General features: G+C 43.2%; 1 protein-coding gene across 4 annotated transcripts; it reads right to left on the bottom strand.

Moving 5' to 3' along the window:
• Window positions 1–553: 553 nt before the first annotated feature.
• RMND5A (required for meiotic nuclear division 5 homolog A) lies at window positions 554–22,381 on the bottom strand. 4 transcript variants are annotated; one of them, XM_042871147.1, is made up of 9 exons: window positions 22,140–22,381; window positions 17,677–17,819; window positions 11,662–11,796; window positions 11,391–11,491; window positions 8,103–8,269; window positions 7,648–7,813; window positions 5,243–5,345; window positions 3,643–3,797; window positions 554–2,252 (listed from the first exon to the last, which is right to left on the bottom strand). In XM_042871147.1, the coding sequence occupies exons 1-9, from the start codon at window positions 22,279–22,281 to the stop codon at window positions 2,189–2,191; spliced, it is 1,176 nt and encodes a 391-aa protein (XP_042727081.1). In that variant the 5' UTR covers window positions 22,282–22,381; the 3' UTR covers window positions 554–2,188. The 4 variants fall into 4 exon arrangements, with proteins under 4 accessions (XP_042727081.1, XP_042727084.1, XP_042727082.1 ...); XM_042871150.1 differs by lacking the exon at window positions 22,140–22,381 and adding an exon at window positions 21,737–21,855; XM_042871148.1 differs by lacking the exon at window positions 22,140–22,381 and adding an exon at window positions 19,935–20,018.
• Window positions 22,382–26,713: the final 4,332 nt, after the last annotated feature.

The following is a 26,713-nucleotide window of genomic DNA, read 5'->3' as shown; positions in this document are numbered from 1 at the left end:
CGGGCTGCAGCACCTCCCCTATGAAGACAGGCTGAGGGAGCTGGGCTTGTTCAGCCTGGAGAAAAGAAGGCTGTGGGGTGACCTCATTGCAGCGTTTCAGTACCTAAAGGGAGCCTACAGACAGGAGGGGAATTGACTCTATGAAAGGGTTGATAACAGCAGGACAAGGGGAAATGGTTTTAAGTTGAGGGAGGGAAGATTTAGTTTGGATGTCAGGGGGAAGTTCTTCACAGAGAGAGTGGTGAGGTGCTGGAACAGCTGCCCAGAGAGGCTGTGGATGCCCCGTCCTTGGAGGTGTTCAAGGCCAGGTTGGGGCCCTGGGCAGCCTGGTCTAGCATTAAATGTGGAGGTTGGTGGCCCTGCATGTGGCAGGGAGTTGGAGATTCATGATCCTTGAGGTCTCTTCCAACCTGCCATTCTGTGATTCTGAGAACAGAGCTGTTCCTTGGGAACTGTTTTTCTTCCATTTAGTCCATATGTCACCAGGTTTCAATACAAAGCAACTCCACGCAAAAGAAAAGATGGAAAACAATGTCACCAAGACTAGGAAACCTACATGGAAAATAATATCCTCACCTGTTTATTGTTAGTTTTACCACTCGGTAACCTGGTTGGTTGGAACTCAGTGTGAATACAACAGAAGTTTTGCAGAAAGTCACACACCTGCATCGTTCACACGAACCAAACGCATTTCAGGCTCAAAATTTGTGTGCCTTGACTTGTTGCTCTTCGTGTCTCTTTCAGGACATCCATTGTCACTGATCCGACAGAGTCCAACTCAGTCTCTCAAGCCAGGTGACACACGTTCAAAAGGTGGAGATGTCTCACAGACGGTCTTCTCTGCAGTGCATGGTGCTAGTGCATTCAACCAGTGTGTCAGAATTCAACCGTGTCAGCTTGGGTGTTTTACTCCACAATACAGGAATAGAATTTCACACGTAGCTTCGCATGCCTTATGGCTGCTCGCCCTACTATAGGACAGTGCAATAAATACAAATATCTGCACGCTAGAAAAAGATTGAACTGCCATGATCTACACCTTGTTCATGAGTACAAATTTACCTAGTTAACAATATGACAAATTTAGCAGAAAAAGTGGCAATGGCAGTAATAGTCTACTACAAAAACAAGGCTAGAAGCAAAGTGTTCTCAAGCTACAGAAAACTTGCTACCTCCTAATACGTGACGTAGGGCCCAATTCTGCCAAGTGCAGCGTCGTGACCAGAAGACTGCATCAGAACATGCTTTTCCCCCATTTAACAATGAATAATTATACAATTTATTTGGTTTTGATAACTGTTTATAAATAGCACACTATAATGACTATTAACCTATACAGCAACATGACACTTATAGCCTAACCCTGAATACAAAGTCCAAAGAACATGACTACGAAGGCCAGAGAGCAAACGTCATCGACTAAAAGCATTTCCACTTCAGAATTTCCTTTTATTGAGTATTCTTTTACACAAGCATTTGAAACCTAAGGAACAGGATTTCCTATTCCCTCTGTTCCAGCAGTAATCTATCCACACATCACCCTTATAAATTAGTGATGGATTTTAACAGGTAGCCCCTTAGGGCTATATATTTATATATTTTATATATATGCACATTTACTTTGAATTCTATGTAAAAGTTGAAAAAATGTTTGAAAGAAAAACTCAGAATATATCACAGCTCTTTCAGCAAAAAAAATACAAATTAGTTTTATAACCACTATTCAATTTATCAAACTTTTTTTTTTTCTGAAGTATTTACTTTTAATTATGTACACATTACAGGAAATAAAACTTCTTCCACAAACATTCTCTAAGGTGACAGTTACTGATAGATGATAGCAGGAGGAATATTAAACAAATGGGGGTGATCCATTTCTGCTTTTAAAAAGTAAAAAGTCACCATATAATTGAGTACAAAAACCTGCATTGAATGACAACTGCTGGTGTAGTAACTTGATCAGATATGGAGACCAAGAGTATAGTAAAGCCCTATGGTAATAATATTTCTGTAGCATTTCCACTTGGTATGTATATACTAAATGTTGGCAAAGTTTCTGTAGCATTAGCTTATACAAACATAGGAGTCCTCAGTCTGCTGCATAAAATGGAACAGGTGTGTTTTAATTCTCCCAAAATGCACCTGAATTGCAGAGTGTCACTTACAAACCGCATAATGGAGCTTTTCTTCAGAAAAATATCTGTTTGGCATCTCCAGGGCTCTGTTCCATCGGACAATAGGGGCATTTTAATCTGGGGACGAAGACAGCATGTTAGAATGTCTGTAAAGCAGACAGAAGCCCGGTAGCAGTGCTTTCTGGAGCCCTAGCACTGCTGAAACACAGCTAAGCACTCAGCTTCTTCCTCCACCACAAAGGTATCAGGTTGGCAGTGACAGTCCCTCCTCCTTTCCCCCAGCAGCACACAACAAAAACACGTGAAGGCTCTGCTAAAAGTTACCTTTCACAGAAAGAAACCTTATCCCATTTTTCTTCCCTCTAATTGTTTTCTCACCTTTTACCCACTCACCTCTGAATTATTAAGTACCAGGAAATTATTCCTCACGGTTAATCTATTATTTAAGTTTTGGGGTTAGTTTGTTGCATTTAAGCCATTGTAAGCAGGCTGGTGGCTTTCAGTGTGACTTCATTAACATCCAGCCAGTTTTACTCCCCGATTCCCAAAATGCTGTCATTTCTCAATCCACAAAGATCAGCTCCTGCAGGCTATGGCTAAATAGGTCAGCCTGGCCTCCCTGCTGAGGTCTCCACCAGCACAATTCCATCTGCTCACTGCATTTCTTCCAGCACTGATGCATTCTCCCCCCATCTCTAAGCCTGCACCTTTCATTCCCCAAAGTTAATTTTGTCAGAGCTGTTCTGTCACTAAAGCTGATGAATAAAAGCATCAGGAATGAGTGACCACAGACAGAAATAACACAGCAGTAAGCTTCTCAGCTTAAAAACGGATGAAGTTATCCCAAAAGCATACCTTCCCTTTTTCTTGCTTGTTTTTTGAAACAGAGCAAAGCATGCAAACATTACTCAATGTTTTCAATCATAGTATCACTTATTTTCATACTGGATGTCACAAAACAACCAAGAGCTCTAAATTAAGCCAACAGCCTTCGCAGAAGCTGCCTACATTCAATCCACGTTACTTTATTCCTGAAGGAAATCTGTACAGCTCTCCCCTCAGTTTTCCTCCTTTCCAAAAGCCTGTAGCTACCAGGGCATGATAATTCAACTACCCACTCAATTGCTAAGCTGTATCTCCTCACAGGTTTACTTCCCCTGCCTACTTTAAAGGGTGTTTCCACCATTACAAGCGTTGCTCCCAGTGAAAAAAACAGGTGTGCAGAAGTCTCTCTTTGAATTTTGTGATGACATGGTGGCATTTGCAGCTTGGAAAATTACTCTGTTCACTACATTCCTTCATGTAATCCCTTTCTACAACATCAGAGGTTTCTTATGCTATCCTCCAGCACATCAGCTCAGCCACCTGATTTCAAAGTCATGCTCCAAGACTTACAAGCTTCCACCAGTTATGGAATTGGGGATGCAGCTTTCCTCAAACGCCACGCTTTAGTCTTAAGATTCATCATTCTCTATATTAGCTTGGAATGCAAAAAAATGGTACTTACTTGCTGCCATTAAACATTTTATTCAAAGCATCTCTTGATATAATATGACCACAGACTAATTTCATAGGTGGATTATTATCTGTTGTTTGCTGACGGAGAATGGGACAAGCAAATATTGAATGGTACCAGCACTTTTTGCCAAGGTCCACCTCAATCTGTGAAAAAAATGAAGATGATTTATCTTGAGAAGCAACATTTCCAGACAATTATTCCTTTATGTCACAAACCCCTTAAGAACTGTAACTCAGCACTGAGGGCAGCAAAGTCTATCATGTTGATGCTTTACAACTTCCCAGTCAAGAACACTTCATTGTGATCTTAAAATGGCAGTTCACATTGCTCTCCCTCCCAACTCCCTAAAAAAGCAGAGTATTCTGACAAAAGACAGGTGTATATTTTAGTGTAGATCTGTGCTCTGGTACGAAAACTGAGCTGATGACCCCACAAGGCATCCTGTATTTTCTAACCAGTGATTTCTACAGCTTCCTAAAAGACTTCCCCCTCACCTAGAAATCCCATCAATATTAAAGTGCATCAGAATCATTTCTCTTCAGCAGTAACACAGAAAACACTGGTCCAAAAAAAACTCCTGCCATTAGCACTAAATGACTTCAGAAAGCAACACCTCAAACAGAAAAGAGCATATAGATGACTTAAGGAAAGGACTGACAAGTGCAGGCCTGGAATGTGCACGCCTGAAAGTTCCACTCTCACTGTTACAGAAAAGCAGCTGAGCAAAAACTTCACACATGCACTGAAGCTACATGTGAATCTCTTCTAGCTACCATCAGTGAGGCTAACTGAGTCCATGCCCAGTTTGCACTAAACAGGATTTATTTCCAAATCAGGAGCAGGTCACTGGAGAGCTGCATGAGCCCAGTAAAAGCTATAAAGGGAAAACAGGATTTCATAACAACTCAGCTTCTTTTAACTCAAGAGTTGTGCTGGAAGCACAGTGCACTGGATCCCAGTGTATACAGATTCAGATACAGATCCCAGACACAGATCCCACACTACATCTTCTACTTCATATCTGCCTGATGAAGTGTCAATGCAAAGCAGCCTATGAACAGATCTCAAGCCCAATTGGAGGAAGCTCATGTTCCTCAGTGAGATTCAAACTTTATCAACTACAGAAGAGGAAGGGGACTCAGCTGCCCATGCTTATGTTTTATGCAAGTCCTGTATGTGGGTGCTGCTGAAGGCAGTGCCTTGCCTATGGCAGCCTGCACAGCTGGTCATACCAGTGGCCCTTGTGCAAGTATGGGTGGTGATTCATGCTCAGCTTTGCCGTGGGCTGAAGCTACAAACAGAAAAGCAGCAGCCAAGTCCATCAGCCAGGCTGGCTGGCGACCCTGCACACAGCACAGGGGTTGAAACCAGATGATCACTGTGGCCCTTTTCAAACCAGGCCATTCTGTGGTTCTGTGATCAACATGAGCAGAGATCCTGAAGTCTCTGTATAGGAAACCTCAGACCCTGGAGCTGCTGGAGCTGGTGGTTACGTATGACATCCCCTAGCATTCAGCACACAAGCAGCCTGAAACCTGCATTTCCATTAGAGATCCATCTGCCCCATAAAAGCTCAGCTTTCACTCACCGGTAGTTCATCCTTCTGGTTCCAAACACCTGTGCACTGCCTTTGTTCAATAACTGCCTTGATATTAATTAGAGCTGGTAATGCTACACAACCTGCTGAAAAACTGCAGAAAAAAAACCAAACACATTAACATAGTGTGAGTTTTAGCAAGTAACTATTTCTTGCATTTCTATTTTAAAAACCTTTCAGATACAGCAGTGTTATACTACTTCATTCAATTTGTGCCCGTGCTGCTGAGTAAAGAAAGAAAACAAATGTAGGGAAATAATGTCAGGCAAAAGAAGGAAGGAAAGCACAAGATGCAGTGATGGAACAAGAGCAGCAGTATACAGCTGTACCATGGCAGTGCCTCAACATTCTGCCTGCTCTGAGAGCTACCCATTTCCAGAACTTCCCACATTACTTTCAGGAAAATACTTCAAAGCATTAACAATGATTTTTGACAATTTAACAGACATTTTGATGGACAATAACTTCAGTCTAACAACAGTGCTTTGGGCCTGGAAATCAGGAACAACAAAAACAGAATTTGTCAGCCTGCCCTGCTTCTCTGGCAAATCATTTTGTTATCTGTGCATGTTTTATTATCATGACCTTCCTCTCCTCTGCTCCTCCAGATATTTGTTTTTAAGGTTTCTACTTATTTTATATTATGGCTAGTTTTCTTGTGAGGGATGTGCCTGAAGCCTGCCAGCCTGCTGCCTGCTATTTTAAAGAAAAATGAAATGAAGCACCTCTGCTAATGACTGGCCTTTTCATTCCTTGCACTTGGCTTTTTGTTGGTGTCAGCACCGAGTAACTTGTGTTAACTCTTGGGGAAGTTTATACAGGTGCATCATAAAAGCACCACTGCTTCAACTGTTCTACCCTACATCTCTAGATGAGTCCAATGGGCACCTAACAATTCAAGTAAAACATAAATGTAAGTAACAATTTGGCATCCTGTTGTCCTTCAAGACCCTGAGCAAAGACCTCCTCAATGCACTACGTTTTCCTATTGACTCCACAGAGTAATTCAGACTGTAAGACCTGAATTAGACACACACTGAAGAAACCAATCAGTCTTTAAAAGAAAACTACAGCAGGCAACCTCTATCAACATTCTGAAAAGCAGTACATTTGATAACAGGGATTTCACTTGAAGCTAGTTGAATTTTTGAAGGATTTGCAGCACCAAAGGTCACGTCAGTTTCAAACAGCCTTATTTGTGACAGGAATGTCGACACCCCCTGCGCAGCAAACATGTTTCAGCACAAACAAATTCATACTGGGCTCAAACCAAGAGGCCAACAGATCCAAATATGAGGGATTTTTCCACTTCATTGAAAATCTCAGACACTTGCACTGAGAGCTGCAGCATTACAGTGGCAGCACAAAAGGAAAGCACCATGGGTGGTTGCTCACTTCACTGCAACAGGAGCAACATGAGAACTAACAACCACAGTTACAGATATCCATAATTTAGACTATCTATAAAATCCTCCAACTGAAACTGGCTTTGTTTATTCCAGGAAGACAACTCATGTGGAAGCAACTCCCTTTGTTGTAGTTTATGACAGAGGTGTGAAACAGGAGAAGCAGAAGGCAGGACAACTTCAAACAGAGCTCTAAAGAAGAATAATAAAATGCAAATAGTAGTTAAAAAACAGACCCAGGAAGAGGTAAGGAAGCTTCTGCTGAGTACTGAAACTAGCCCTGCAAGACGCATGTAATTTATTTTCCATTAAATGTTTGAAATAGAAATTAGAACATCAGGCAATTGGCAGCCAAAGGTTAAAGAGCAGCTGATCTGTATTATCTTCTGAAAAGCTAGAAGGAGATTAAACTGCTTTTTCTTAACATTTCTGACAGCCTACTATCAATTTGCATTTTGTCAGATTAGCTACCGGGCTTCAAAGAGCCTTTATCCCTTGCAAATGAGGGCCAACAAATAGTTTGGAAATTTGAGCAGTTAACATCACAACCCGATTCAAACACTCTCGTAAGGAGAAGACAGGTGAAAAAACACGTGGATTAAAAAGAGATGATCAAGTGCTGACAGAATCACGGTTGGAGCTTTAGTGCTTTGTGGTTACGCAGCAGGAAGAGTTTTCACACACTTGTTGTGGAAATAAATGGCTGATGGCCATCCTCATCCTTCTGTCTAAGCTACAGAAGCCAAGATCCTTCCATGAATGCTTCCCTTTGAGCTGAAAAGATGCTTCCTCTCAGCTGAGAAAGCCCAGCACACCAGAATCTCTCATCATTCACATCCTTGCAAATCTCACTGGAGCTAATTGTAACCACACTCTTTACTTCACACCAGCTAAATAAGACTACTTGTCAGCATTTATTTTGTCCTCAATTAGAAACAGAAACCAAAACTCCATGTACCAGGTCTTAAAAGCAAGCAAAAAGCAGCATACCTAACACTGAGTGGTGATTCGACTGAGAGACCCAGAAGAGCACAGGCATCTCTTGTGAAGATGTCACAGATGTCCGCCCACTGATTTGCATCTAATAGATGAACGTACGGCGAGTTCTCTATGCCTTGCCTCAGATACACCAGGCTGCCCATCAAAACCTGAATATCTGTGAGGGACCAGGAACAGTTAGTTGTTTCATGCTATGAATAGAAGCTGGCATCTTCGCTTTTAGACTGCGTGAGAGAAACGAGCAGAAGCAGAAGATATACCAAAGCAACGACACACATCCTCACCTCTACAACCTATAATTCCAGCCACCACAGGACACTTTTACCTATGAAACCCCCAGTGTGCTATGAAAATAAATGAAAATAATGACCGAAAACACACTTGGAGCATGATTTGTATTTAACTACCACACGTCACTTCCAAGTGCCTTGGGAATAAGACCTTACCTTTCTGATGGTTCAGGGCAAACGGCTGGAAGTTTTTCGCGTACTGAAGTGCTTCTCTTTGATTTGCTGTTCCACCCATCAATAAACTAATGAAATATAATCTGTGTAGTTTGAACTCCAGTGAACTATTCTGTGCCATAAGCATTTCTCTGTTGGATACCGCCCACCTGGAAGAAACGAGGAGGTACAAAGGGACGTGACACAGGAGCAATTACATGTCAGCCCACATGATATCAAATTATTACAATTATCAAACAGCTATTTCAAGAAGGTGACTGTTCCTTGAACTTCTATTAGCCTACGTGGAGCACAGAAAAGAGTAAGATCCTTTACAAGTAGGAGTTATGCTGCATGCACAATACATGTACAGCATACTTCTAGTGCTGCATAGGTTAGCCTGTGCCTTCTAACACAGCAACTGGAAGGCAAGGCTGATTTAGGCACAACAGAAGGTAGAAATAGCTGAAATTAATTCCTATATTTGAATTAATATCGCTGAATCTTAACAATTACAGTCTTCTGCTGCATGTCATACAAGCACAACGAATGCTTTCAACATGTTTTCCAAATTCCTCATTCCCCAGCGTCTTCTGCTCAGCCACTGTATTGTGTGTACGTTGCCCTGGAGAGGGGAAGTTCATCTATGGAACAAGTCCATGCACTGCAGGTACAAGGGGAGGAGAAATCAGTCTGCATACAGTACTCGGCTCTGCTAAAATGTGATTTGTGTTATTGTCAACTGGCTGCAATAGAGGCTGTTTTTCCAAACTGGCTTTTAGACAAGCTTTCTGTTTTCTTGTTCTCTGAGTGGCAGCACTGATTTGGATGAGAAGAAAGCAAACACAGAAGCAAGGCCTGAGGTGTTTGGACTAGCCAGTTCCATTCCTATTCAAAGGATTTGCAACAGAAAGAGAAAAAGCAGCAAATGATGGCTAAAACATTCAACTCACATACTCCCCACCACAGTTCAAAATCATCAGTAATCACAACATCTGTCTTCCTAACGCCTCTCAAAATGATACTTTCAGAGTGTCTTCAATTCTGTGACTCAAATCAATCTGAAATTTTTGAAGTATGCTGTACACTGTGCAAACCACAGCTCTCTGCTAGCTCCTATGGGGAATTTAGTTAGGATGCATCTCACAAAGCCTGACAAAGATTAAAGTAAGCTTAAACCATGTCCCCAAAGGTCACAGTGAACACCAAGACCTTACTGCTTTACAGACACATGGGATGACAATGCCTATTCCCTGGGAGACTACATCAGAAGTTCTGAACCTGCCACTTACTCCCATCAAAGCTTCACAAAGAATGTTCCTCCTGATCACTGCTGAGAAATATGGGAAACTACTTCATCAGCACCAGCAATTCTGAGGAATAACTGCCTTTTGAGACACAGCTCAGTTCTTAAGCTGGATAGAGTATTGTCACATTTTCGTTGTCCTAACAGCCACATTTTTCACATAAGCATTTGTGCCCAGCACCAGGCAAACAGAGGCAGAGAGTTTTTGCCCTAAAAAGTCACACTATAAGCAAAAATGAGGCAGGGCGGGGGAGGGAAGCCAGCATAGAAATTGAACTAACAATACACTCTATTCTCCATCTAATTCAGCTGTCTAGGGAATAAGGCTTCCTTTGAAGAAGGACCATGCCTTCTCCTTTGTTTGAAAAATATTCAACACATTGCAGGAATGACACAATGTGGCTAAGTTGCCATGAATAAGGCACAGGGCCTGGGTAATGTGAGCTGATCTAACTCAGTGACTTGAGGTAGATGGACGTAACAGCAATAATTTACTGTTCCTCAGAGAGAGAGCATCCTTTACAACAGCCATGTTACTATTTGAACTACAGCAGTGTGTGGTGCAGCCAACATTAAATTCTGTTCAGCTGCATCACAAAGCATTGCAGTGCTGCTTCCCTTCATTTACCCAATGCAATGGCAATAAACCAGCTGAACTTTCCACCTGTGGAACTATATGCAAAGGTTATTCGGGTCAAACTCTGCATGACTCAGAGCTGTACTCCAGGATTTTACTGCAGGCTTGATATCAGAGCATCCTACATTTAGTGTAGATGCCAATGACCTCTGAACTGACATACACCTGAGCTGGTTCATGTGGAAAAATGCATTTAAGTACATTTTAGTTAAGTATTTAGTTAGCCAAATAATGCCAAAAAAAAAAAAAAAGGCATTTTAAGTGTACAAATTAAGATCTAGAATGAAATACATTTTCAATGCTTTGTTCCACGTCTCTTACTTTTAAAAGGTTGCTAAAAAGCTATTTTATTTTTTCTTGCATTTGAGTAAGCTTACCAAAGCCACAAGAAAGGCTGAGGGCTGGTTTGGTGCTTTTTTGTTCTTAAAAATAAAAGTTGCCCTGATTTGTACAGCACAGATATGTACCCACTCCTGGAAACTACAAAACCATGAGATATTTCATCATCTTTCCCTTATAGCACCATCTTACACGTCTAGTGGTTGTAAGCTGATGAAAATATTTTAGTCTAAGGCTGACTGATAACATCTGAGCTACTCTCAGACTTCAGGGAATGCTGAATGCTCAGACAGAACCTCCAACTCTTGGACTCCACGAGTTGTTTTTTTCAGATCACACTTTCAGCCCACGCTTCCACCTGCAACTCACGCACCAGAAACGCTTTCTGGCTATCAGGAACATATTATGACATTAATGATCACCTACCTGGCAGCAGCAGTCCTTACAGATCACATCTATCCTTTCATTCCCTCTTCCCAGTCTTTATCTGCACTAAACAGGGAACTGGCTTGAGGAAACAGTGACACAGTTGATCCTGAATCTAAGTTTTGCTCCCCACCAGGGTTTGGTGAAGCAAAGAAGACTTGGTGACACCCAACACCTTTATTAAGTCCTATTATCCTCAACAGCTGGACCTTTGTGCATAATATTCACTAGTGTTTCACTGTAACTACAGTAAAGAACCATCATGGCTGAACATTGGTTCTCTAAGTTAATTTTCCTCCCAAAAGCTTAAATTAACCCTTAATTGTGGTTGGACTTGATGATCTTTAAGGCCTTTTCCAACCTGAGCAATTCTATGATTCTATGACTCTAAGGATCCCTTTCTTAGTTAAGCATTGGCCACTGGGAGGAACAACAAGAGAACAACTGGAAAACATTTGCTCAATAATTGAGATGTCACAAAGAACAAATGAGAACACATCAAAACAAGATAATATTTAAAGTGAAACACTATGGATTTATTAAAAGAATTTCTAAAAAGGAGGAAAAAAATGAGCAGACTCACTCTAATGCAGGTCTCAGAACTCTAACTTTTAATGCTTCCAATATTCGATTTAATTCCACGAATGGTTCTTTCTGACTCTGATCTATTGATAGACCAGATTCCTGAAAAACAAAGGCACGCTTCAGGTTAAAGCCTAAAAAAGAGGCAATTAAACTGCTGTTTTTTCCAGACAGTTTCAATATTCACCTGGAAAGCTTGCATTCAATAAGGATGCTGTCACAAAGCGTAACGCTGCACGTTCAGGAACATTCAACATCCACACTTACGTTACCTGACACAGCTCCTCGGCCACGTCCAACATGCCCTGCCGGAAGAAGTGCTCCACCATCACCTCGTTGAGGATCCGCTGGCTGTCAGCCTGCCAGCACCCATCAATCCCCACGCTGCTGATGTCAGAGTCAAAATTCTGAAAGGTACAAATTAACATTTAATAGGTTGGAACAAAGAACCCCATGTAATTTTCACGCGGGACATCTCTGTCTCCACTCCAGTGCTTTCTGCCTATTACTCAGTTTGCCCTTAATTACCTCCTGTTCAAAGTAAAATGTATCTGTCAGCTGCTTCATTATCTCCTGTGTACAGAAGACATCCTTTGGCTTGCTCATCTCACGTCTCAATATTATCCACCATAAGGAACTACAGTGACAAATTACAAGTTAGCTTAGCAAATGAGAAGCGGAGTTAACTAATAAAGAGACTCCCGGAGTGCAAAGTGTTTCTGAAGAAAGTACCGCAGAAAAGAGTTTTTCCATACGTGAAAACTGAACAGCAGAACAGAAGACAAAAACCGCCCACGTTAAAATCAAAATAGCATTATCAATGCATCACTGTCACAACGGGGCACCAAATCAGAAGGAAAAGTTTTAACTCAAGAATTTTTGACATAACTGGAGGGGGCAGACAATGCTGGAAGAGGAAAACGTCACTTCTCCCCAGGCTCCCAATGACAACGAAATCCAAATCTCTGCAGATTTCAATATACCAGCACCTGAACTTTGAAGATCCCAGAGTGTTTTTGCAGATCTAACCCCAATAATCCCTTTGCAGCATATTTTTAGGTCAGTGGCCTACAGACATATTCCAGGAATAAGTAAAAATGTTGTCACCGTGATTCTTTAGTAACACTTGGCACTGTGCCTCTTGGCAACGGGAGAGCAACGCTTACTCTAACCCAGGATATAAAACAGGATTTTAACTGCTAACATGTTTAGTGCTCTGGGCAAGCAAGATAATTTGATTAAACATCCACACCCATAGTCCAAAATAAACTTTTTGCAAAAGAACCAGAGCCCAGCAGGCAGTGCATCGCCTGATTGCCTGGTAGCTACAGCTGCCTTCTGGGAAGTAACTTCAGAAACCAGAAGTTTGGTGATATTAGCAGTGCTTCAGCTTTGGTTCTGTGATGATAACAGCTCTGCACATATGGGAACACTGCACACTCACCTCTGTCACAGCAGACACAGCAAACACCACTGAGCTTGTGTGAGCTGTTTGGCAGCCAGGCACCACCAGTTCTCCGTCAGCCAGCTAACACTGGAGCAGCAGGTTAGCCAAAACACAACCTGGGGTAAGGGCTGCTGGTACAGAGCTGGATAATCAGCTTCAAACCAAATGCGAGTCGGCAGTGCGGGTTTGCATTAGATCAGCACTTTGTATTCCAGTGCTGCAATACCTCTGACCTTCAGAAAGAGCCCAACAAGTCAGATGATGTTTTGTGACAACACACACCAGGCAACAGACATTTGCAGAGCAATGCTATCAGAAGCACTCAGAAGTCTCCTATTAACCTGTTCTAGAAGTGAGATCAAGTTTGAAGGAGATTCTTTAAAAAAAAAAAAAAAAAGCCACAGTAGAGAGCAACCTCCTTGCAGCTTTCACCTCATCAATCCCAAGTTTACTTCAGCTGACACAATAAGTCAGAGTTCCTCTGAAGTCCACACAAAGAAATATGCAGAGGGAAGCACAGCAGACCTGCGCTCTGCTGAGCCCTCCCAACCATTCAAGGAACGTGGCTGGGTGGCAGCACCCCCAAAGCTCCGTATCTGAGCTCCCCCAGACCCCTGAGCCACCCAGCCTCCAGGCAGAAGGGCTCACTTTTAATCCCACATCTCCCTCACAATACCCACATGGCTATACCTGCTGCTTTCGCAGGTAGCAAGTACCTGCCCACCCTTCAGCTGCCAGCCTCCAGGACTGAAACTGCTTTGATGCTGCTCTGCAACATCATGAGAAAGGAGCAGCCTCCTCAGCCCCACGCACAGCTTCAAAGGCAGCACTCCCCTTGTAAACCCTCAGTAAAACACTCACCTTAGGCTAGCAAATTCTCTTCCATCTTTTGGAGATGGTGGGGCAAGACAAGCATCTAAATCACTGTCACTGAGACAAGTCTCAGAGCTAACGCTTCCACACAGGTGTCTCGACTTCCAAATTCCCTGCCCTGCTGCTCATCTTTAAACTTTGTAGTGAAAAACATAAGAGTTTTGAAGATTAAATAACACTGTTCTCATCTGTGCCAATCCTTTGAAGCCTTTACAGTTCAATACCATTGCTGATTCTGGTGCTGCTTTCCAGACACCCCTAGCAGGTAGCAAATCCATAGAGAAGGTATTAAACAAATAACAGAGGCAGCACTGAGAACATATAAGCTCTTTTTTTCATTACTTTGGTTTCTGGGATAGAAAAGAAGATTCATTACCAATGAAGTTATTCTTTGTTCCTTTTCAAATTCTAGCACACTTATAACATATATATATATATAATTTTGAAACAAACCTATGAGCTTTGAGAAACTTCTCAAAACCCCACTGCAAACTGGATTTTTTTTAATCCTATAAAAGATGGCAGCAGTGACTCACACCAACCTAGAAGTGCTGTAGCTTCAGGTCATATAATACAATTCAGGGACCTCAATAAGTTTTCTTCCTCCCCCTGATCTGTTCTCTGATGAACCCATGTTTGATCAGGCTTTCATTTCAATTACTTTTCTTTAAAAAAAACAAAACGTGGATGATTTCTGGGGTCTCTGTGGTACGTGGGATTCCACAGCTCTGCTTCCAGTGGCTCCTAAGCAGTTTCAAGAACTGACTGCACAACACAGCCAGTGACTGTCACATGTCAGAACAAATGACTGCTTGCCTTTCTCTCACTTATTTCATAATTGTCATGCCAGCACTAGATGCTCATGACTACACATCTCCCAGCTTTGTTTTCTAAATACCAACAGTGTGCCAACTGATGGCATGGGGAATTTCACAGCAAGTTAAATGAATTCCTTACATTACAGACCCCAACATGTTTATTTTACACTTTCAATTTTAAGCTTAGAAGCGTGTCAGCTCTTACTGCAGAGCAGCAGCCACTCTTTAAGGAGCCTAACCTAACAAGCCTAAAGGAAAGGTGTAGAATATGATGTGCTACATTTACCAATAATGCCAAGAAAAATACACTACTGATAATTGTTGAAATATGAGGACTCGAGACACTCATATGATGAACCAGTTCAATCAACACAACCTTCCCTATTAATAACATGATATGAAGAAGAATGGTGACTAAAGACAGCTTCATTTGCCAGTTTTCCAGCTTAGGTTGCTTTGGGCATTCCTTCCTTCTTCTGAATTCTGACCCCAAACACAAACACATTTGTTAGAAGTTCTCTGTTCAGTCTGTTGGTTCACAAGATGATGCTCAACTTGTAAAGACTACTAAAGCTTTCCTAAATGAAGGCATTCAACTACTGCTCACGTGGTTGCTAGAGGGAAACATTTACTCGCCCCATTTAGTTGTCTCATCCATGCTTGAGGATGAACTCATTGCAGATGAGTGATGTACAGGGAGATGAGGAGTAAGCTACCTGCTAACACTGTGCTGAACAACAAGAGGAGGATGAACACTGGAAGTGGAGCAGATGGTGCTGCAGCACAGATGCAACTGGATGCAAACGTTCCTTATCAAAGAAGAAAATGAAAGGGGCACATAAGCACGTAATCCATTAGGTCCCATCCAAGTTAGTAAGTAATGACTAAATGAACTTAAATGCAGACCAGACTAACACTGACATATAGATGTACCCCTTCCTCTACATTGGGAAAAAAAATTAATCTGTTTGCCACAAGAAGAAAATACAGCAAATGCTTTCAGTAGAGCTGTAGATGCTATGTGTAACAACAGATGTCATTTGGATGTGTCACTCTAAATTGGTACCAGCATTAGCCTGTTTCCCAACCTCAAATCAGGCAATAAAATCATGAGTTACATTTATCCGTGCCTGAGCAAACGCAGCTACAACCACCATAACAGGTGTTCCAGAGATGTTAATCCAGCCATGAGATAAATGAGAAGGTGCTGGGTGAGGATTTAGACACAGCAAACGGGACTCAAATCTTGTGAATCAAAGCAAGGGCAGCTTGCTAAAAAGGGCAGCTTCTTTAAATTCAGACAAGCATTTCACTTTGGAATCAGTAATATTTTGTCCACAATGTATCAAGAATTAATTTGCAACATCAATTACAGTTAATTACTGCTATTATTTTCAGCTTAAGTATATTATAGGGAAGCAGTGTGAAGAAGGCAATTCCAATAGTTTTTGAGCATGTTTTCCAGCAGCATGGATAAAATGCACTGAACGCACACGGAAAGTTCCTTTCAGGTGGTACTGTCCAGAGTTTAAACATCACAGTCTCACTTGACAAACATGCTGGGATTTCAGGATACACTTTCAAGTAGCAGAGACACTACAACCAGTGAGAAGTGATAAAACCAAATTACTTGCATGCTGAACAGTTCCTATCTAAGGAGATAACAACCCTCACTAGTGCTCTGCACTGCACAGAAACGTGTCCTTCACTCCCAGCAGGACTGGGGACTGGTGCAGTTCCCACTGGAAGCCTTTGGTTGAAAACATTACACACACGTAGCAGGAGCAAGAGTCTGGAGGAACAAGCAGGTCACAGAGTGCAAGCTAAACTCAGTTTGAAACAGCCCTCTGAAACAGCTTTTCTGACCCTGTACAGGCACAGGGTAGATCACTGCATCCCCTTCTGCTGCTTTTTTAGAAAACCAAGCATTTCAAATTTAACCAATGTTTTCATTTACAGCCATTCTTTTTGAAATGAAACCAATAGACAAAAGGCTAAGAGACAGCAACAACACTGTCAGATCTACGCACGTGACAAAGCAACAGCAATTTGAATATCAGACTCAAGTCTCACCTGTATCAAGCTCGTATGCATTGTCTCCTTCAGTCTCTAAGGAGTATTGCCACTAACTTCCACAGCAGATTTACAGCCTTTATACAAGACCAAGGGCTGCTCTATCTCAGATTACTCAAATTAAAAAGGTACACCCAAATCTGAAAGCTTTTCATACAAACTCCACTTGATAAGACAGAATAGAAAAGTTTCAAACACAGGACAAGATTACATAGATTTATTTCAGGCTTCACACCAGTAATAAGGGTGGAATTTTACTCTAGTTAATAGGTTTAGGTACAGCAGCAAGGATTAGATGCAAATGCATCCTTAAGCTTTGGATAACAGTGATGCTTGGATTAAAGCTATTAGTACAAAGTTTGAGCTCTCCATGATGGTCAATCATAAGCAAAACAACCCTAACAGCTGCAGAGACATTCTGCCCCACAAAGCAGCACTATGCACTTCATCAGTTCGTTGTGTTACTGTTAAATTATGCTTTAATAGCTTACCATTACTAACAAAGTTGAAATATTCAGTTGATGAATTAGTGCTCTGTAATGATACAAGTGTTTTTGTCCGGCTGAAAAGTTGTTTTTAATGAAAGTAGAGTAAATTCAATCTAAATGTTGTGAAATTGAGCCCTAAGAACCAACAACACATCTGATATACGTAAGAATGTCTGTCTCAAATTCTCTCAGCTTCTAGGCTGCCCTCAAGAACAGAACACCACTTCCTGGTCATTTGCTACCAACAATTAACCAGAACTGAAACACACACCTATAAATAACACTCCTTATCAAGACTGACGTTGCAGCAAACATTTTGCTATGCAGATGTAATACATTCTGTTACCAGCCTAGCAGGACCTCTATGGCACGTCCTCTTGGAAACAAGAGCTGCTCCAAAATGGAGCGCTCTGTATGGGAGTTCTGAAGCGTTGCTGCACATCACATGGTCTTATGTCTGCCTCCAAGCCTACACTGCTGCAGCTGAAAGGAAGACTGAAGATGAACAGTAGCACAAATCCCAGTGTTGTGAAGGAGTACAGACCACAGAATGCATGCAATAACACCATCAAACCACAATACACTTACCTTATCAATGGCTTTTCCAACTCGGGATACACTGCTGTGAATGTCTTTGTGATCAGAGGCCAGTTTTTGGACTGTGTCCTTTATTCTTTTACAGCACTGTGTCATAACAAGTGAAATTGTCCCTGACAAGTCTCCATCTTGATCTAAACACAGAAGAGAAGAAAGTCACCAACTCTGTTATGAAGAAATAACTTAAATCTTCAACATGCAACATCATATAAAGACAAGTGGTATTAAAAGAAATGCAATTAGAAAGCATTGGTGAAGCAAGTGCAGCTTAAATTAAGTAAGACACACAGGACATGGCTCAGCCCACGAGGAAACCAGTCTGGTACAAAAATAACACTCAATAAGTGCAGCACTTTAAAAAGTAATGTAAATATATTGTGTGTTCTACTTGAGTTCAGCAGATCAACAAATAGGTCTCCAAGAAACACCCCCAAACACACATCTCACAGAACGTAACAGGAAACAGCCTCTAACCTACTACAGGATCAGTTTTTTTCTAGACAGCTCCCTGAAGACACATCAGAGCACAATGCTTAAAGTTAACAACATGATATGGATTAATGAGGTCCCAATTCACTCTCACCCCCAAACCACCTCCTTACTCCATAAGGTGTAAGCTTGGATTTGAGCTGTGAAACATTTGCTTCCTGAGCAGTGGGGATGGTCCCAAACAGCGCCATTCTCAGCCTCTCCTTGAGGGATGTGAAATAGCCCACAGAGGCCCTGACTGGAGACATCAGGCTTCCAAGAAAGAGCAGACGGTCAGGTCAGATTTATCTCTAGCAGCACGATACTGCTAAGCTCACCCACCAAGTGCACTGCTGTATGACCCGCGTTGGGGGCAATATAAATACACAGTGCTTACAACCCCCTTACCATCTCCTCTCACCTAATTCACGCCCCTCTGCAGCAACCAACAACAAAGTTGACAACAGCATCCTTCTGTGCTTTACTTTGGCCCTTTCTCTGGTTTTGGTTTCTAACAGAAGGAGACTACTTGCCAGCCTTACCTCTGTAGGTAAGGCTCTGTAGGTCTCTCCTCCCTCAAAGTTCATCCTACATGAAGACTGATTCCTTTAGGCACACACACCGACCACTTCAACTCTACTGAAGGCTACTTGAAATACATCAGCCCAGAAACGCTTTCCTAACATTCCAGATCCAAACAATTCACGTGGAAAATAACACCCCAAACCATTTCTCTACAGGAAAGATTTTAAAAAGCAATCACTTTTTGGTAAAGTTTCTTTCTCATTCTGTACTTCAGCACAGTTCTGGTTTGAGTGACATGCAAAGAGATCAGTTCCAATGCTGGCAAGCTGAGAACAATAGAAAGAAACAGTAACCATTACAATGCACACTGAACAATGTGCCTTGGAGAGAGCAAAGGAAACCCAGCTCACAAAGAACAAGGCTGCAGTCGGAGGGGGTAGGGAACCATTCAGCAGCCGCTTACTCTTAACCTCTTCTCTTATGCATCCCAACTTTCAACTCTGCCGTTGATGCCGACAGCAAAAACAAGGTAAAGTTGTTACAAACGACAAGGAGTTCATCCCTAAGAAAGTAAACGACCTGTTTATCTTCACGAGCTTCTGCTATGCAAGATATGACTGCATTCTTGCAATAGACGAAGCTTTTAAGGACGAAGGAAAAACAAGGCATCGGGCTTCTTACTCTGGTTCCACGAAGATAACCTTAAGCAAAATGACAGAGCTTTACGTTTTTTCTTGCCGAGGATGGAAACAGTCCCTATAGTGCACAGTCACCAATCCGGCTCTACACATCCTAAATTCAAGAAGAAATTTCACACAGCTGCCACCTGAAGTCGGCCTCCTACCATTACTTCAACAATAGTGACTATCTGTTACTGCTTACTTCTTGTGACAGAGGTTTAAAACTTACATAAAGGATTAAGGAACTTTCTGGTGCTTTCTCCCAGGACAAAACGCTCAGTCAGCTTACACCACAACCAGAACATAAGCGCTCATCCCCAGACCTGCATTGCCCCATAAACAGGGAAGATAAAACACATTAACAGCCATTTTTTCCTAGAAAAGCCATTAAGCTAAAACCCAAACAACTTACACACACACACTGGTATTTCTACCCCAAGCAAATAAGTGGATTATTGTCCCCTAACACATAGTGCAGCAGAAACCAGCTACAGCAGAAAAGCCATCAAATTCATAAGAGAAAAGATTTCTCCCCCTACACGCATCTCTTTCTGCTTTAATTAAACTCGTCATTACTTGCAATAAATCAGCAGAAGGAAGCCTGCAGACAGACCCCTCTCAGCATTCAGTGCTCACAGAACACCACGGACTGACAGCTTCACTGCGCTGGGTGTGCAGAGCTGCAATTTAAAAGGAAATACTTCAGCAGTCAGACACCAGGCAGTGAGCAGAGCTCAAAGCCAAGTTCAGTGAGCCAGACACTGACCAGACATTGCTTCCACCATCCAAGAAGAATAAGCAATCCTGCCTTGGCTGTTCTAGGAGATGAGATGTATTAAAGGAGAAGAAAAGCAAACTTGGTCTTCCTATCCACAGGGCTCAACATGGGGCTGCTCAGTGCTTGGGCTTTAACATGAAGAACAGCTCAAGAAATGTTAAGAGCAGGAAAAAGAGCACAAGATAGAAGCTGCTTCGGCCTCTAAACTAACAAGGTTTTTTTCTCCACTCATTTCCTTTTGGTAGCCACTGCCTATTTAAGGCCTTTCCGTACATCTTTGCTTTCAAATTTCATCCTACGACGTGAACTTCTTTCTATTACTTTTGGATCTGTTTTTTTGTTTGTTTTTTAATGTTCCCTTTTAAATCACATGCAGAGAGGGATATTTCTACAGTTTGCACCCCCAAATTACAGAGCTCCATGTTAGGATATCTGGCTGCTTCCATGTCCATCAATTCTCAAAAAAAAAAAAAATAATTCAGGTCACAGCACATAAAAGCTGCAAGTCTTACTAAAAAGGTACATGAAACCTATTAAAGCTGCCTACCCACAGACATCAAAATTTAATAGAGCCCTGAGATATTTGAGTATGCAATGACAACACATTAGCTTCATTCTAGAGTGCTGACTAAAAGAAAACTCAGTTTGGGATGCACTTTGCTAGGACAGCATCACCAGTCGGTCAGTGAGTGCTGAGAACACATCTGGGGTTTTATAATACCACCCCAAAACACCTGTACGTGGAGCCTGGAAGGAGCACCCTGGGTTTTCACTTTATTACAACAGAAGTAAGAGCTCTGGATGTGGAATAGAATCACAGAATGGCCTGGGTTGAAAAGGACTTCAAAGATCATCTAGTTTCAACCCCCCTGCCATGGTCAGGGTCACCAACCACCAGACCAGGCTGCTCAGAGCCACATCCAGCCTGGAATAGGAGGCTTAGAAAGCTTCGCAATCCCACAGATTCCCGTAAGTATCAACACAAGCCTAAGGGTCGTGCCACAAAGCTTTCCAAGCAAGGTCAGCATCTGTTTGTGAGGATATGCATTAAAGACAGTCGATAAAACACACAAGCTCAAACTCTTTGGAAAGCCACTGAGCACCATTTACTGAGATGTGCTTCCAAAATAATACCAAAAAAGACAGAACATGACTTCATCGCAGACAATTGCCTCAGAACTGTATTTCCATATTTGCTCTCTATGCAAACTGCTCTGTGCATGCAGCAACTCTCACGCACTTCTGTTTATGTTCTAGGAACTAAACGCGCTCCTAGACAAGAACCACACCTGTATTTGTAACAAACCCACAGCAAACACATTTGACTCTGAACCAAAGCAGAGCAAACCCCAGAAAGCAGCGAGATAAACACCCTGCTGTCAAGTTTGGGCAGAGGAGCCGGGCAGCTCCCACTCCTAATCCCTGAGCCACCACTCACTTCCTGCAGGGCGCTGGGTGAAGTCGCTTCAGCCACCTCAGCACCCCTCCCACACCACCCATAAACACGGCGCTGATTGTGCAAGCTGAGCGTTTCATGTTTACAGCGTGCTTCGGAGACCGAGCCTGCCCACACCGGCTGCAAAACAGAAACTCCACTCACGAGGCCGTGTTTGCTTTCAGCTGAAGAGCGGCTTTGCCCTCCCCGAAGGTAAATAAGTGACAAAAGCATCGAGGAAAAGAGAAAACAAAGAGAAAGGCGAAATAAACAGCGGGCTGGCTGCTTTCTTGCAAGCCCGCTCTTCATCTCCTGGTTCTCCCCCGGAACACGGCGCAGGGCTGAGCAGCCCAGCGGCTCACAGCACGCTGAGGGCACAGCCGGGCAGGGCTGAGGGCAGCCTGCGGGCCTCGCGTTTCCACACTGGCGGATTTTAAGACCTTTCGAAGCGGTTTTTTTTTTTTTTTTTGCCCTGACGAATGGGGAAAGAGGGCGGCGGGCTGGGAACGGACGGGGATAGGGAAGCAAAGCGGGGTGTGTGGGGGAAGGGGGGGGGTTCCTCACGTACTCTCGGTCTGGAGGATCTCCCGCCGCAGCCCTCCCGCGTACTGGATGAGCTCCTCCAGGCTCCGCTCGCAGAGCTGCCCGTAGCCCGAGAACTTCTGCAGCACCTTCTCCAGCTCCCGCTCCACCGTCACGCACTGGTCCATAGCGGCCGGCACCGGGCCGCCTTCTTCTTCTTCGTCTCCCCCCACCCCCGGGCTCCGCGGCCTGTCCCGGCCGCCCTCCGTCAGCCCCGGCCCGGCGTCCAACTTCCCGATCTCCCCCAGCTGTGCGCAGGCAGCGCGGCGGGCAGGCGGGGACCTCGGCGGCGGGGGAACAGGCGGCGCTGCGGGCAGCCGGGGACCTTCGAGGAGAGAGGAAGGGGCGGCGATTATTGCTCAGGCGGTGCGGCGGACAGCCCCGGCCTACCGGCGGGAGAGAACGGGCAGCGAGGCGGGCAGCTAAGTGCGGGGTCCTGAGGCTGCGCTGTTGCCATGGGGACGGGCTGGAGGGGGCGGGGCGCGGAGGAGGCTGCTCTGTGTGCTGTCGGGCCTCGGGCAGGCGGGCGGTACTTGTGGGGTTGTGGGCTGAGGGGATTAACCCCCCTGCGGAGCGCTTGGTTAAAAAAGAACAGCCGAAATAAATATTTTTTGCTTGAATTCCCCCTTGGCACTTCAGTACTTGGATATGGCAGCCCCAGGCAGGTGTCACCGTGTGTTTCTGTCCTGTTAGAATCAGTTGAGAAAACTCTGGTCTGAATTTGGAGCACAGAAGCACGCAGTCACAAGGATCACAGAGTCCAGCTCCCAGTCACAGAATCAAGGAGGTTGGAAGCGACCTCAAGAGATCACTGAGTTAAAGCTGCTGCTAAAGCAGTTCCATACAACAGGTCACACATGTGGGCACCCTGATGGCTCTTCAGTATCTCCATAGGAAACTCCACAGCCTCTCTGGGCAGCCTGTTCCACTTCTCCATCACCCTCACTGTATAGAAGTTCCTGCACGTTAGTGCAGAGGTTTTCTTGTTCAAGTTTTTCACGCTTTTTAATGCACATTAAAAGGACCATTGGGCTCCTTGGCCACAAAGACGCAATGGTGGCTCATGGCCACCCTGCTGTCCACCAAGACCCTAGGTCCTTTTCCTGTAGGCAACTGCCAAAGCTCAAACCATGTATCTTGTTGCTTCATCTGTGGCCATGCTGCTGAGATAAGACACGAAAGCAGAGATTATTCTCAATGTAGGTGCATACAAGTCACAGTCATTTTGTCAAATTCAGGCCCAAACTGCTGCTTTTGTATTCCTGCTCTTTCTGTACTCATATATGATGTTCAAAGACATGCAAATGCCTTGGGCTTATGTCATTAGTATCTTGGTTTAATTTGTTAGGTTCTTTACCACCATGGTCACCTCTGACATCTGTTAGCACATTCAAGCAAGATCTCCTGACTTAGACATACATATATAAATATATATAGTCAAATACAAATAGAGTCAAGTGTATGTATATACACACATATTGTCAAACATATATATAGTCATCAAACAGAATCTGTCTTCTCTAGGGGCAGTATAAGATTTCTTACTGTTACAGTAAAGAAAATACCAATACCTAGAAAAAAAAAAAAAAGGCAATTCAAGATTTAATTCATGTATTCTGCTCTTGTATGCTGTTTGGCCTTGATTCATGTACCTTTCTGCGCTGTTAACTGTTGTGTGCTTACAAGCAATTCTCACAGGAGAGGAAAGATTGTCTATCAGATCAAAGAGTAAAACTCCAGCCTGCCTAAAGCCCGGTGCAGCCTGCAGCCTGGTCTGATATCCCAGCTGTCCCTGCCTCCAGCAGGAGATTGGACTTTGTGACCTCTGGAGATCCGGTCCCACCGGAACTGCTGTGATTCACTGCTGGCTCACGTCAGGCTTGCTTCACCTGAATAACCAGAGCTTTATCTGAAGTGTCAAATATTGGCCAATCTATTGCAGAATACCTGTGTGTTAAATCTACTTCCTTTTTGGCCACTTGCAGCAAACATTTTTGAATTTAAAATCCTTCTAGGTAAAATAGTGCTGTCTGGCTGCTGCCATTTTGTTTTGACACTCTAATAGAGGCTTGCTGGTTTATTTAATTAAGATTGGTTAAATAATATTTTATAGCACACATAAAAATTTGTTGAGATGCACCCATGTTGTTTAAAATGTAATCTAAGAAGACTATATGTTACTAAACTCCTGCCAATTATATTGACAGAGTTGGCTGACTCATGGTAAAACTGGGTTTCTAGTAGCTTAAATGTTAGTTGACTGATCTTGCTATGTGGCAATATTAAGACTGTCCAAGAAAAAGGGGGTAATAATATTTTAACACGATAAGGAATGGAATTAAGATTTTCAGTCTTCAGTTGTATTGACTTAAAAAATGACAATACTTGTCTTAATGTTCCCAGTAGATGGCTGGGTATAGAAGGTGGATTACTGTCTGTATTCCCAGGGTGCCCAGCCAGCAGCTGCTCACAGGAAACAATGAAGGAGGAGAGGGAATCCTTGCCATTTATCAATGGGCAGCAGAGTCTTCAGATTTGGCTGTCTGACAAGAAAAGATGTCTGTCTCAGTTCTCAAGATTTGGTCTCATTCTCTCAGAAATCCAAGTAAAATACTCTTTTAACCAAGATGGTGTAGAAGCAGATCTCTGCTTTGGGTTTTTGTTTAAAGGTGGAATTTACATATTTAGTTCTCATTACATCCGTAATATTTGCTCAGTGAGCACAGAACTGTCTGTCTGATGACTGTTTAATATTGCTAATTATGTTGAGTTAACCCGAAGGTCTTTAAAATGTCAGCGCATGTCTTGTTTGTCTTCACCCCAAATGAATTTTTAATTCACTGCTATGGTATTCAAATTTTCCAGCTAATTATAACTCTCTGAGAATTTGTTTGCAGGTGACATGTCAAAGACATTCTGAGTTACAGCTAGAAACCAACAAATGTCAGCCGCATCTAGAAAATACCACATCAGGTTTGTAAACTAAAGATGTAAAGACAGTATTCACCTAGGAATTCTTTCTCAGCATATTAAACATGAGTTGGAGGGAGGGAGAAAAAAAACAAAATTCGGTGGATATGCGAATGCTCCTCAGGTTTGTACAAGTGCAGCCCTTGGTGCTGCTCAAAACAAATCTTTGCAGAACCAGTATTTCAGCACAGAGGCCCCAAGCCCGCTGTGCAGCTTCCTAGTGTTATCCCTCTTGTCCCCCAGGCCTTTGGCTAACCCATCGCCTGTGGTTCTTGCTCATACCCATCCCTGCCCTCCTTTTCACTTGCATTTTTCCCTCTCCCTCACATTTCTGTAGTCTTTGTACTGCTGTGCTCACAGTTGCTTTGCTTCGGATTGTTTGGGGTGCGTATGTGTTGGGTAGCGGTTTGAAACAATAGTTTTACTTTCTTGAAAATTACTCCAGGGTTTTGAGTTTTGGCAGATGATTAGCTTAGTATCTGCAGGGGACTCATCATCAATTACCACTGGGGAATGTTAAGAATTCATTTAACTCAGCCCATGAGCAGTAGGAAATAACATACTAGTGACAGCCTCCCCAGCAGTTGGTGTTGCAAATAGTTGAGCTGTGAGCGTAGCCTTAATTAATGCTAGGTGCTTTCCAGCTGGAGGAAGCAGGGCATCCCTCAGCTCAGCACACAGCCAAAAGATACAGGGAGGAAACAGGGAGAGCAGGGAAATGGGGCAGCTTCTTGTATGCATGACGAAAGTAAAGGGTCTCTGTGAAACTTTAGAAAAAGAAATGTGGTCTTGCAGTGTGTTCTCAGCACTCCAGGGGAGCCTACCTCTGGTCCTAGCGACAGGTGACATTAAATGTGCTTTTTATTGAAAATCCCTTAGCTCTGCCAACTGCAATAACAAAGCCACTCACGGTTTTGTTTTTGCCAAGGGGAAAGGATTAATCTTACTGATGCTGTGCCACAGACACTTTCTCATCAGGGAGATGGGTCCTTGAAGGGGATTTAAAAAAATTGAGTGACTGTGAAGGAGAGGGCTGCAGCCTGCCCTACAAGCTCTGTCGCTTTTTCCTCCAGTACCTTCTGTGCAAGCTCACTCCAAATCAGACTGAGCTGCTGAAACCCCTTTATATTCATTCAGCTGAGCAACAGCAGCAGCTCTGGTGCAGTCCATTCTTCCCTCCTCTAATCTTTACTGTACCACATTACAATTAAGAGGAATAAAGAATAGTGCGGCTCCCAGTACAACACAGAACATTTAGAAGCCCATGAGGACTTAGTTTGTGAGCAGGTATTTCTGCAATCTCTCTTCCCCTTTCCAGAAACAAAACGAGCCCACTGCGATAGAAAGCATAGCCGTTCTCAAAGAGGCCATCGTGGCTGTGCAGTCACCTGCAAAGCTAAACAGGACAACATGGGCTGAACCTGCATCCAGGATGCCCAGGCATAAGGACGCGTGGGATAAGGCAGGTGGAGCACAAGAACAGCGTTCGTATTTCATTTTTTACAGTGGTTGATGTGGGTGTAATGGTTAGTGCTTTTTACCCCTTCAAATCAACATGTAAGAACCCTCTAACTGTTTTTTAACTGCTCT

This window comes from Lagopus leucura, unplaced genomic scaffold (assembly GCF_019238085.1).
Source record: "Lagopus leucura isolate 7727_CA_CO unplaced genomic scaffold, USGS_WTPT01 Super-Scaffold_100004, whole genome shotgun sequence".
In the NCBI taxonomy this organism is placed as follows: Eukaryota; Metazoa; Chordata; class Aves; order Galliformes; family Phasianidae; genus Lagopus; species Lagopus leucura.
The sequence above is the reverse complement of the archived record's forward strand: the minus strand, read 5'-3'. Positions and strand labels throughout refer to the sequence as shown.

What these genes read in the sequence shown, in the direction of transcription:
- RMND5A (XM_042871147.1), bottom strand. Translation starts at nt 22,281, where the DNA reads ATGGACCAGTGCGTGACGGTGGAGCGGGAGCTGGAGAAGGTGCTGCAG. An exon ending in TGCCCTGAACCATCAGAAAG is followed by an intron (nt 7,814 to 8,102) that starts GTAAGGTCTTAT and finishes GGTCCCTCACAG; the next exon opens with ATATTCAGGTTTTGATGGGC. An exon ending in AAAATGTTTAATGGCAGCAA is followed by an intron (nt 2,253 to 3,642) that starts GTAAGTACCATT and finishes CTTCGTCCCCAG; the next exon opens with ATTAAAATGCCCCTATTGTC.